The sequence below is a fragment of the Sceloporus occidentalis genome, unplaced genomic scaffold, assembly GCF_023333645.1.
Source record: "Sceloporus occidentalis isolate IW3139 unplaced genomic scaffold, rSceOcc1.0.p SCAF_5, whole genome shotgun sequence".
Taxonomy (NCBI): Eukaryota; Metazoa; Chordata; class Lepidosauria; order Squamata; family Phrynosomatidae; genus Sceloporus; species Sceloporus occidentalis.
The window spans coordinates 114825438-114839039 of record NW_028316985.1 but is presented as its reverse complement, the minus strand read 5'-3'; the positions used below and the strand labels follow the sequence as shown (position 1 = coordinate 114839039).

Here is a 13602-nt window from a genome sequence, read left to right as displayed (position 1 = left end):
GCAGAATAGATAGGAACAATGATTTTCCGTGACCTGTTAATGTACCCCAAGATTGCATTAGCTTTGTTAAATACCACACAGCTCTCCTGGCCTATATTCAGCTTGGGAAGCACTAAGAAAGGAGTGTGCAATAGCATACAGAAACACTCCATTGGGTTCGCCCATTACATTTCAATACACAGGAAGTGATGTCAGATAACTTCTGTCAGCCATTTTGGCTGATTTTTGGGTGAGATTTTGCTTTGTTTTTGGTTTTTTCTGCGGTTAGTAAGCTCTGGGAAGTGGAATTGGTTTGGGGCATTTGTGGCTCATTTTCGATAGATTTGGCTGGTTTGGGGGTTAAAAGTCACAAATATTGGCATTATTTTTTTTTTAATTGGGAGATCTATGTTGACTGTAACAACTAAAAAATGAAAGTTTTAAAATCCCTGTACCATGTTGCTCATGAAGAACAACATAAAAATAACTTCAATCCCAGCAGAAACATCGCAGAACAAATATCAATTAACTATTCAGGTGTACCTCGGAGCCCGTACAGACAGGCCAAAATAAAGCTGGTTCAGAGACACTTTGGAGATATGCTGTTTAAATTATGCATTTGCCCTAAGAGGCCAGAAGCTGCGCCAAAGCCATGTTCCAGTCCTACGTACTGGAGTGAGGCTTTGGCACAGCTTCTGGCCTCTTAAGATGCGTGTGTCATTTAAACAGCATACGTCCAAAGTGACCCAAAGCAGCTTTATTTTGGTCTATCTGTACAGGCCCTCAGTTAGCAAAGCAGCTCCTTTTCACAAGTCTTTTATATCCTCATTTCCTCCCTGTACTTTGTCTAAGAACACTCTAGTTTTTTAGCTGCATCAGCAATGGGAGGATGGTGAAGGAAGCCTGAAGAAAGAGGCATTCAGTGCTGGGTGGCAGCATTATGTCTTCAGGAAACAGTGCAAAGAAAGTTGTTCTGGGAAGAAATGGCAATCTGTAGCTGTGTTCACCTGCCTACAACAGGCAAGATAAACAGCAGCTGCCTTCAAAATCTTTTACTGAACATGCATGAACAGCAAAACAGAAAAAAGGCTTCCCTCACCAGTTACGATTTATAGGTTTGACCACCTAAATAGACATCATAAGAAAAGTGAAGGCTGTTCAAAGAAAAACTTAGCCTTGGGTACACTGACGTTCTCTGAAGATGCCAGCCACAGATGCTGGTGAAATGTCAGGGATAAACTCTTCTAGAACATGGCCACATAGCCCGAAAAACCCACAAAAAAACTATGGATGCCGGCCATGAAAGCCTTCTACTTCACATTGGTTCAAAATGTTTTTGTTTACTTATGCAAGGCTTTCCTAATCTGGTTGTTTCATTTCAGCACGTCATATTGCTAGTTTTGCCAAAAAAAGATTTGCTTAAACTTGTTGAATCTACTGTATTTGGTATGTAGTAACATATCCCGATTCTTTCCATGTTATTTTTGCTTCTAGTACCAAATTTCTGTTAAACACATCTACATTATTAACTGAGGTGTATTTGTATTGTGACAGTCTTTACAGTCAAAACTATTAAGTATCTCTTGTAGCATTCTACACTTACTCTCTCGGTATTCTATTTCTGCTTCTTTACGCCTTTTTCTCTCTTGAGCAAGAGCTTCTGGACTTCCCCATACCTCTAAAGACCTGTGCTCAAGCAAAACACAAGGAGAAACAGACACAATTCCCTTTAGTCATATGAATGAAACAGTTCTCTAATGCTTTTGATTCTCAAATAGAGAGTAGCATATATATAAAACATTTCCATATTCTGTTCTTAGGGATTTTAAATGCAGACAAACAAGGAAGTATGAAACTAGTACAAGTTGAAAAGGGCTCAACTATAAGTGGGAATTTCTTGAATCAAGTGCACTGTCATGGAATAATATGGACTGTAGTCTCAACACAAACCCTTGACAACTTCCAAAAACAGTATTACCACCAACTACAACAAGCAGGCCAAAATCTATATGGGAAGGTGTTAGATGTTACAAAGTATACTTTGGATAATCAAAACCAAGCACTATTTCATAGATGCTCTTACTTGGCCTCCACATCTGCTCTTAAAAAAACTGTAAAAGCTTCTGTATCATCATGAGGGCTTCGCCGTCTGATTTTCCTGAGCTGATCTAAGTCACTGTTGAAAGACAGAAAGAGATGCTTGAAAGGAAAGAAAAACATTGCCACAATGCAAGAAACTTTAAACCATGGTTTGCTGCTGATCTGGAAATGTAACCCACAGAATGGGGTTCTTAACCAGGTTTAGCACAAATCATTATTTGATATGCTATCTAAAGCATGTGTCTCTCTTCTGCATTTTCTTTGTAATTAATGCACACACACACAAATATTTATATAGTTATTATAAGAATTATAAATTACAAGAACTCAAATGCACACTTTACTATAGTGCTTCAATGGAACACTTCTTCTTCATTAACTCTATAACCCTTTCCACTAGGCAGTAGCAATATTACACACACTCCTGTTCCCCTGGACTGGCGAGTAAATGCAAGTCATCTGAAGATGGACATGTACCATCTAGGTTTGTAGCAGAGACAGCAATACACAGTTTGTCCCTCTCAGGGTCACTGGACTGCAAATTCCAACACATCTAACCATTAGTTATGCTCGCCAGCTAACCGTCTAATTAAAAACAATAATTGTAAGCTGCTCTGATAGCCTTTAGGGCTGAACAGTGTGGTATATGTACTCTAATAAATAAATAAATAAAATAATGGAAGCTGTAGTCCAACAACATCTCAAGGGCCACATTTTGAAAGTCCCTAGTCTACAGTATCATTAGTGTTTGTTTTTTTCCATTCACTGCTGGTTATCATTTTAAGACAATTATCAAATCAAACCTACTTCATTCTAATTTTTAAATTCATAACAATCATACCTGGACTTAAGACAGAATTCATTGATTGCTCTGACACCAGTGATGAAATTATTCTTCGTGTATTTTGGTCCATATTCTCTCTTTTTGAGCACAGCTTTCACTTTAAAGATAAGATTTTACATTCAGTCTCAAAAATAACCGCAGGATCTCTCAACAGTGGAGGTGCCAACGAACACAGAACTGTTGATATTCACAGTTATTTCAAACCCTTAAAAATAGTGAACATCCTGTTTTCGCACATAAGTGGAATACACCAAGCATGACAACAGAATAGCATAAATACACTAATTACACCTTTAATAAGCTAGTGCAATCTAGTGACCAATTAAATATATACTCTCAGCTAGTGGAGATATGAGAATGATAAATAATTATCTGTTAAAGTGGCAACATATAGACAGCAGTTACAAGGAATGGTAAATCAGATCGCTGGAAAATCTAACCATACCATGAGTAAGTTCCATGCTGCTTTCTCCCAACTGGCTTCCCTCCCTAGTACGAATGGTTAAACTAACCAGAAATGGTTTGCTTAGATTGTCATACATGTTCAAAGGCCCAGTTGGTGGCTCCCAAACAAGTCAGGACTCTTGCTTACAGTGAAACAATAAGCCAAGATCCCAACTAGCTAGGGTTCAGACAAAAGACCAAGCAAATAAACTTCAGGTTTACTTAATCCTGAAGAGAGCAATTTCCAAGGCTAGGGGAGGATACATCTGTTCCCTGACCTTGGAGGGTCAACCCTGCCCCACAACTGCTGTATTTGGGGACTGGCCTGTTTGACACCCCAAAGCCCTGTGGCTCAGTTGTTCATTTTGAACCATATTCCACCACCTCACTGAGGCCTATTTCTCAAAACCAAATGTGACATCCGGATTTGCAAGGGGAGGGGAGACTCCTTTGCCCAACCCTAAAACAGACCAAGGACATTCCCCCAAAAGGTCAATCTGTGCTTCCTGGGTGGGGTGGGGCGGGGGCTGCAGCCGCCAAAGAGTGGGGAATAGGGTAGAAGATGTGCTGCAGCCCCACTTTATGAAACGTTTGGGTATCCCTTACTTATCCAGAATCTGCTAAATGTGGCAACCCTAATGTAAATAGTTCCCTTTCTTGGGCTGGAAGTACACATCATGAGAAACATAGGCCTGTCACCAAAGAGAGCAGCCACATACATCTCAGTCTCCGCACTACCCTTAGAGACTGGGATACGAAGTGCACACTGTGAAATCCTAATACAATGGATTTATCTGCAAGTGAAAGACAATGAAAGGGACGATGGACATCATTCACTGGACATATGGAGTTACATCATAATCTGTAAACTTGAGTTTACAGCATGAGTGCAAAAGGTCAAAAAATGAGCCTGATGTTTTCAGCAGCAGCCTATCATTTGATACAATGTCTGCTGTAGCTTTACTTAAAACGTTCAAAAGAGAACCTGTACACAGAGAACATTTAAAGAAGATAGAGAACTTGCACATTCACTGGCACACACTAGTGTAAAGTTAGGATTGTACTAATTACCTTTTACATGAATTGGTTGTTGTGGCAAAGGTGATGTCTGACTGCTAGCATCCCGGGCTATGTAAAAAAAAAAAAAAGTGGAGGAAGCCAGAAAAATTCAATTTGCGTCTTCAAAACATTAAATCAAAAGTCATTTGGACAACACTTATGACATATGCAGCAAATAAGTTTAAAATATTAAGCACTTTTTAAAATTAAAAAAAACCCAACCTAAATATACACACACTAATTGCATCTTAATCAACAAGTTCCTGCCAGTCATTTCAACTTTTGGTAACATTTTTGTAACAGGAAACTGGACTCTGTAAAGTTAATGGACTTTATGGGAGAAGGCCAAAGGCAATTCCAGATCTCCCTTTCACTTCCCTGGTGTGTTTCTTCCCTCTGCATCTCCACCTCAGCCCTACTTGCATTTCTCTCATTCCTGTTTTCCTCACTAGAAAGAAAGAGGCCTGCACTGCCTTTGTTTTGTCCTCTGGAATTTGATCAAAGCAGAACAGGAGAACTGACAACTGGATTGTGAAGAACAGTTGCAGCAGGGAAGGAAGAAATTATGGAATAGATTTATTTGAGGGGGGGAGAGAGTTCACTAGCTTGCTAAGTCTAGTTTTCAAAACATATGTTTGGTGTGTTGTGCTATGATTTGCTAGAAAAAAATGGAAGCAATCTTAATTTTCTGAATGAGATGTGCAGGGATCCAGACTTATTGGAATATTGCCATTTGTGCTATTAGCATTTCCTTGTACAGTAGTTCTATGGGAAAGACAGGCTGCTACTCTTTTGGGAAGAAAAAAAAACCACTGACATTCTGCTGTTGGTCAGTATAAATATTGTTTCATTACTAAGCTCAGGCAGAATTTGTGGATCCCTGCTCTAAATAATGTTTTGACATGCTGGCCAAACCACTGACTTCAGAAATGGAGCATACTTCACCCTTGGAAATAACAATGTATCTCAACAAACAGATCCCCTTTTTCTTGTTTCATATATCAATATCTGTGAAAATACACCCTCACTCTGGTTCCACCTTTAAACATCTAGGCAGAAGTGAAGAAATGCTCTCTCCTAGATGACACTCTCTGCCAAGGAATCTGCATATTTCCTGAAACCCAATGTTCTGCTGAACTAGGCAACATGTAACTATTTAAGTTAGACTAAATTGATTTGAGGGGGGATGTACATATGCATATAGGCATGACTTTTGTCTCTCCTTTCCCCTGAGCATTCGCCTACTCTTGCTTCTTTAAATACAGGATAAAATTTTCATATATGGGCCTTCAGCCATATTATTTAAAAGGAAATTCCCCATTAAAACCTTCCTGATGTGAAAAGCTGCATGGTTGCTAAAGTCATTTTTTGTTCACGGCACATTTTACTAGGTTTTGTTTACTGTGACTTCTTGGCTTTGGACAAGTAAATCCAAAACAAATTCCATTTTACTTGTATCTAGAGCTGAGCTAAAGGGATGAACCTAGAAATTTCCCAACTTGTCTGAGAAACAAGTTGCATCACGTTGTTTAACATTACCAAAGTAGCCAATGAAGATTTTTGTTGTGAACATTTGTAAAGAATATACTGTACGAACCAAATTTTCCCCCATTTCAGATTTCCCTCTCCTTACACTCACAGGGTTTTTCTTTTTGTAGGAAGATTTTTGCATTCTCATATATACCATTTTTTGCATATATAGATAGAGATTTCCTGCATGCAACCCCTCCTCTTCTATCATTCAAACTAACCATGTGACCAGTCACTCCCTCTTTTGGAACGCACACTCTCAAAGACCTGTTGGGCCTTCCATCTTTCTTGTCCATCCACTTTCTCTGAAAGATGGTGAGATAAAGATTTTCTTTTTACCTGAACTATTCACTAAATAGATTAGGATATAGCTTCTATGTATATATAGATTAAAGCCATTAGTAAACTTTTGTTTGAACTACAAGCTACTTGTGTTGTTTTTAAGTCAGTCTCAGTTCTTAGGGAAGCATGGTTAGACAAGGACACATTTCTGCTACTCTGCTGATTTAAAGCTAGATCCTAACAGGCTTCGCTTTGATATTTTTGATGGATATTTCAATATTTTTATTTCCTAAACAAAGGCCGAAGCCTTAAGAAACTTATATTGCCCTACACTTTTTTCCTTCTTTTTACTTTGTATACTTCTGCAAACCTTGACAATTCTCTGAGCCTTCTGCTACCTCCACTTGTGTACTGTATGACTTGTGTCATTTTTTTTCTAAATAAGCAATGAGACTCAGAACTAGAGGGAATGACGATTCTGAAACACTGTGTTCCAAAGGAGAACATGATCCAGCCCAAGTTAAGAATTTTTTCAGCCCCAGTGGTTTCCCTGGGAAAGATTTAACACAGATACATGTATTTTCTCTCTTAATTAAATGCATCAATAGAATTAAGTTCTTATGACTTCAATAACAACAGCATATATATTGTTGCTTTATTCTCTGGAGTTGGAAGCTTGCCATACATCCGCTACCAGTAAATTGAAACTAATTTTATTGAAACTGGAGTCATTAGGCCTAGCCCTCCAAGCTCAACAGTACAACATGGTTGTGTGGGTGGGGTTTTTTTATTATTAATGGAAGCCTTGATACACATTATGAATTATTCAGACCTTTAGCATTACTATTGTGCACCTGATCTATACAACTTACTTCTTAAGATAAGCAATTCCTTCCTTTCTTTAGGTTTTTTTTAAAATGGGTAGGCATAATTTACTTTACTTCTTTAAGAGCCAAGGAAACCCTGAAAAATGGCTTGGCATTTTATAATGGAAGTCTTGAATGAATATGTGGAAGGTGTTTTCCCCCATCCCAATACAGAGTGGCAACTTTTTAGGCATTTCAAAACCCACTCTTAGTCAAAAGTAACAAGATCAAAAACTGTCTAAAAGTTATTCCATTCTACCTCCTCCTTCTTATCATTCATGTACTGAACTGGCAGGCTTTATTTTGATAGGCCATTGCTGAATGTCACTGTTACAATTTATTTGAAGACAGACAGATTATTGGGATGATTTTTTCCTCTTGTAAAATGGGCACTCACCGTGACATTATTTAAGAAAAGGTTGAACCATAAACTCAGATCAAGAAAAATAATCACCTATCAAATGTCAAGATTTACTACTGAAAATTCAGACAGCATTTTGTGCCCTTTTAAAAAAATATAGAACAGTGGCCTGGAGGCTTGATAAAAACACAGCAGCTGAACAAAGAAAATCTGACCTATTCAAATACAGGATAGGTGATCTCTGGGTCCAGCAAAGGTCAAGATGATAATTTTTTAAACATGAAACAAATTAATCTCCAGAATATTAATACTGAATATTGGAAAATAACAGGTTCAAAGAATCTTATGAGAAGGAAGAACACCCAGGACATGTTTTGCAAACAAAAAGTTCCAGATTCAGTCTTTAGCACCTTCAAAAGAGATGAACTCTGAAGAGCCATTCCAGTCAATGATGATGGCCCAACAGTCTCACTCAGTATAAGGCAGCTTCCTATGTTTGCTGTTTCAACATGCTTTATCTCTTGTCAATTAAAAGAACCAGGGGATATTGGGAAGAAACCATACAAGAAAGGTCTGGCACACAAAATGCACAAAAGCAATTAAGAAGAAAGATCCAAAACTGAGCAAAGGGTGACTTTCCAATACCAGGACCTAAGTGTTATTTTACTGAAAAAGAGTTCTGGACTGAAGTGCAGAAGCTGAAGCCATCAGTTCTATAGAGCCTTGGCTTAATCCCTGGTTATCACATTCTAGCTCCCCTGACTGTAAAAAGAAAGGACACTGAACTAACTTCATGGAATGGACATACGCACTCAAGCCGCGGGGCGCGCACGGGGCGGTGCGTCCCATTCAATTGAATGGGCGCGCGCGCCCGTTGCGCCCCACGCGCCGCCGTGCATGAGCCCCATTGTTTACAATGGGGCTTGAGCATAGGCGGAATTCGCCTTACGCGGAGGGATCTGGAATGGATCCCCGCGTAAGGCGAGGGCCCACTGTACATCCATTCCCCTGGCAGGAATAGGGAAGGAAAAATAATGGGGAAAATGAAGGTCTTGCCCACTTTTGGCTCTGGCTTCACCACGGCCTTCATTGGCTTCACTCTTGACCAACAGACATTCCTGCAAATCTGCTCCTGAGCAAATGTGGCCATTGGCAGCAACATTTCCCTACTCTTGTGCTAGAGTACAGCTCAGTAGTGTGTGATCCTCCAAATGTTGCTGAATTCCAGCTCCCATTAACACCAACCACTCTGGCCAATGGCAAGGCATGCTGGGGGTTGCAGTTCTGCTGCAATAACTGAAGGGTCACAGGTTCCCCACTAGTGTCCTAAAAAGTGAATTGAATTTATGCAGGGCACAAGAAGCATTTTATTACAAAAAAGGAATGCCCTGTGGGTTGCCATTCTGCCACCCAGACAAAAAGCTCTTTAAAGCTCTTAGCTAAGTGAGACAGGACAACAGTTACTCCTGTTTATTCCAACTGTAGCATTCACCCCTTCACCCTCTCGCCTACCAACTCTGATGAGCAGAATTCCCAATGTGTCCTTCACTAGTGATTCTCAATCACTGGTCATCTAGCTGTTTTGGACTTTAGCTTCCAGATGCCCCAAACTGCACAGACATCAGTCAGGAATTCTGGAAGTTGAAGTCCAAAATATCTGGAGGATAAAAGACTGCGGACCACTGCTACATAGCAAACAGTGCAGTGGTCTGCAGTCTTTTAGTGCAGATAAAGTGAGCAAGAACTGAGGAAAAAACAGGTGAGAAGAGCTGCAGCAGACTCTTTCGGCATAATCTGACCATCACTTGGAATTAAATCCAATTGTGTTCCATGGGGCTTACTGCCAGGTAGGTGTAAACAGCCTGTAGGCCTACCTTAAGTCCAGCAAACAGACTGTCAGGTGGCAAGAGTGTTTTACTCAGGTCAATACACTCTACTCTTCCTTTACATTACAGAGTCAGGATGGCTTTAACTTCTTTTTCCAAGAACTGTACCCACAACTATTGATCTTCTTTTATTGTAGGGGAAAGTTTCAGAGGTACTCCAGAACTATTAAGAAAACTCCTAAAAATCAACAAACTTAACCTACTACTTTACCTTTTTAGGTGGGAAACTCCCCACACAACTGCCTCATTAAACCTAATTTAGACCACAACCACAATAGCTGAAATCAACAGCCCTTTTTTCCTAAATAAATACATTTACAATCACAGCATTAGAATAACTGGCGAGTCTGAAATGTCTATTTCAAGTCAACATATAGAATACTTCCTAAATCACAGCAATAAAACCTTCTTTCCACTCACCCTTGGTAGTCATCTTGAAATCAAAGTGAGGTTCAACAACTAGCTGTTTAACCTCATAAAATTATTTCAGTAAGGACCAAATATATCAATATTTGTGTAACATATTGTTCTGAGCACTGGACTACAACTCTGGAGACCAGGGTTCAAATCCACACTCAGCCTGGGTGACCCTGCCAAATCGCACTTTCTCAGCCTCAGAGGGAAAAGACAAACCCACTCTGAACAAATCTTGCCAAGAAAACCCTGTGATAGGTTCACTTTAAGGTTGTCGTAAGTCAAAAACAACTTGAAGGAACAGAACAACAGCAGCTGTTACAGTTGTTCAAAATACTCCCAGAAACTATGAGAAAGGAAGAATAGCCATGTCAATCATAGGTAAAATTCCAAAATCCTTAACATAGGCGCCTTACCATAAAATCTACCTTGTTTTCTGAACCATCTTGATCTATAAGCAAAACACAGGAGGCAGACTACCAAAGTAAAAATAAACTTTGTTACATATTAACAAAGATCTCCACATTATAGGATACCTGACGCACTCAGCCATAACCAGAAATCTGGAAATTAATCTCTATACAACACAACACCAGACCTAGCAAGAACTAGGTAGAAGGCACTGCAAACGGATTAAAGGTTACAACCCAAGAAATCTCTCGATCGAAGGCTGTCATCTGTATTAACTGTTGCAAAGGGCAGGGCTAAGCTTGAAAGAAAGATTAAGTGAAAGTCTTAATACCTGATGTCTTTTGTGCACTGCCTTCAGGATTTGGAGAGCTTGCATCTTGAGCTCCTGTGCTGTTCTTCTGACCATCAGAGGTATAAACTCTTATTTGACTTGAATGAACAGGCAGATAACTACCTGGCAGCTTGGGCAAGGGACTTCCAAATTTAATAGGCACCTGCCATCCTGAAGAAAACATGAAAGAAAGCATTTTATAGCTGTTGAAGGTAACAAAATCTTATGGGAAACACTCAGCATTAAAGATAAGGTGGAAAGAGACTGCACACATATGCTAACTGCTATGTAGACCCAACATGGACCTAGAAGATGGGAGATGAGCTCGAATGTTTACAAAGTTGATTGAAAGATGGTCTGAAATAGCATAACCATAAATAAGATTTCCCACACTACCAAAAGAAGGGGACACAATTTATTCATTATAGAAACTGATATATACTATATACAACAATCCCCCCCCTATCAGTTGTATTTTACACGTCAGACTATAGCTCCCATCAACTACAACATCAGCCAACAATAAGCACATTGTACAAATACTGAGTGTGCAGAGCCTATTATACCATATACATATTTATATGTAAGTTGACCTCAAGTATAAGTTGAAGGCAGGTTTTTGGAACCAAAATAATGGATTTTGATATGACCAATGAATAAGTCGAGGGTAAAACTTAAGGGCATGTAACAAAAGATGTAAAGGACAAAGCAGAGGAAAATGATAGCAAAGAACTTAACATTTTTTGGCAGGCATAACTGTTTATGCTCACCCTAAAGGCTTGATGGATGAGGGGGGAACTACGGTAAATGGAGATGGTGCAATGTGTGGCAAAAGTGATCAGATGCAGATGGGGCTAAGATAATACACACATATCAAAAAGGATATAAAGGCAAGACTTAAGGTACAGTATCAACTCTCTTTTTTAAAAAAAATCTCTGTAGAGTGGCAAAAGGCAAAAACTTAGTTGGTCCCTTGGGAACATAAAAGAAGCACTGACTTCCTCTACTCTCATGGTGCTCCTTTGAGAGAAAGCACCAAAGAGCCGCTGCTACTTCTATGTTCCACCTAGGCATTTAAAAAGGCCAGAAGCGGTGCCATAGCAAAGAGAGTACAGGGGCTGGTGTTTCTTTTAGGTTCTCCTGGGATGGACTAAGCTCTCGCCTTTCACACTCTACTTAGAGAAAAAGGGGTTTCCTTTTTTTGTAAGCATTAAGGTACAATATTTATATGCAGCCATGGATAAGTCGACCCAGTTTTTTGGGGGTTGATTTTTTGAGAGAAAGGCAGCAGATAAATTAAATGAAATAAATAAATAACTTAATACATCTACCTCACTGTAATTAGCAACTGGTGATGTGGATTCAGCACAAAGGATCACTATCTTAAGAGTCAGAAAAGCACTGATTTCAACATGACCTTTTGTATTATTCTGTTGCCTCAGATGGGGGAAGTGACTGCTGGCTTAAAAGATAGCGCCACGTGAACAATTATAACCATTGAAATTTAGCACATGATATGATGGGCATTGGCTGGAATCATAGCTTTTTAATGTGGCTGCTTCAATGAAGCAAATTCTCCATTTCCAGTAACATGAGAAGTGATCCAAAAGTTTGAGATAACAATGCTATCTATGTTCACTTGGTTGGGACTCATCTACACCGACCAGAATACTCAGGGCTGCTCCTGGAGTATTCTGGCTCCAGAGCTGCGCCCAGATTTCCCCCCATTACTTCTGCACCCCAGAGTGACACCAAGCGTCTGTATACACATGCATCCTGCTTGACGCCATCGCTGCATGTTGCTCCCTCCGAGCTCAGAAAGGAGGCACCCAGCATCAATTACATGGCTGGATGCCTCAGTGAGACCTCAGAGTGACTTCCATCAGTGGTGGCAGTGGCAGACAGCACAACTGGATGAGTGTGTAAACAGCCACCCAACACTGCTCTGAATTTTCCTGCAAGATCTGGAGCAAAAGATGAGTTATGTAAAACCGTCTGAGGCATGAATAGGGCAGATTCGGTGTAGAATTGTCCTCATGTCATGAAGACAATCCACAGCCAAATCGATCATTTGGCCCTGCAGAATGTAGACAAGTCACAGTGAGGGTGGGAGGAAACTGGTTTAACTGGCCCATGTAGATATCCCTTAGCTCAGCTAACTGGGACAACCAACAACAGCACAGTCACTGAAAGTGAACGATATAGTTCTACTATTACAGCCGAACAGAGTGGGCCCTATATGCCAAACGAATGGTACACCGTTTTGTTGCCAATTGTAAACAACTCACAGTCATTGGAAAAGTGAGTTATAAGTATGATTAATGACTTTTCAATAATTTTATATTTAGAAGCCATTTCACCCACAGCCCACCCTCCTTTATACCAGGGATGGACAATTTGTGCCCTCCAGAAGTTGTTGAACTGAAACTCCCATCAGACTTGTTGAGAGATGCTGGGAGCTACAGCCCAACAACATCTGGCATGTTACCTGTTATCCCATGATGTGTATTAAAATCAAAATGAAGGAACAGCGTCCAGGACGATTCTGTGCAAATGAAGAGACTAAACCCTGCCAGCAGAAGGTTGCCTTTTCACAATCATGGGCATCAGGAGGGAGAGCAGCTTATGGCCCACAATGATGTCCTAGTGTCCATCAGAAAAGAGTCAAACACTGCACTTGGGGACATGGATGCAGCCCTCTTTGTCCCCAACAAGAAAACGGACAGCCTTGAGGCAACCTATAAAAGCTTTCTCAGCTTCAGATGAAGAAGGCAAAGGACAGCCTCTCTGAACAAATCTTGCCAAGAAAACCGGTCACAGGGGAAGGCATAGATCAGAAATGTTTGAAGGCACAGAACAACAGCAGCAAATATCAACTGTCTCAGAAACCATGAGAAAGGAAGAATAACCATGTCAGTCATGGGATTCAAAGATATATAGAGTGTTAATGTGTAGAATCAGTATGTGGAGAGATCTTGTAGCATCCATCTCTGAGACTAACTGAAAGAAAGAAGCTGGCAGTATGAGCTTTCATAGCCTAAAGTCTACTTCCTCAGATCATCTGAGGAAATAGACTGAAGTCTAGGAAAGCGCGT

General features: G+C 40.1%; 1 protein-coding gene across 1 annotated transcript in view; it reads right to left on the bottom strand.

Annotated features, from left to right (window-relative positions):
* Positions 1 to 13602, bottom strand: part of LOC149312686 (proton-coupled zinc antiporter SLC30A9, mitochondrial-like) — a 30173-nt gene that overhangs the window by 14392 nt on the left and 2179 nt on the right. The window contains exons 2-6 of the mRNA XM_089525172.1: positions 10508 to 10678; positions 4439 to 4495; positions 2921 to 3020; positions 2063 to 2155; positions 1583 to 1665 (exon numbers count right to left, since the gene is read on the bottom strand). Of these exons, the coding sequence (XP_089381298.1) occupies positions 1583 to 1665; positions 2063 to 2155; positions 2921 to 3020; positions 4439 to 4495; positions 10508 to 10678 (504 nt within the window). The remainder of the gene's footprint in view (positions 1 to 1582; positions 1666 to 2062; positions 2156 to 2920; positions 3021 to 4438; positions 4496 to 10507; positions 10679 to 13602) is intronic.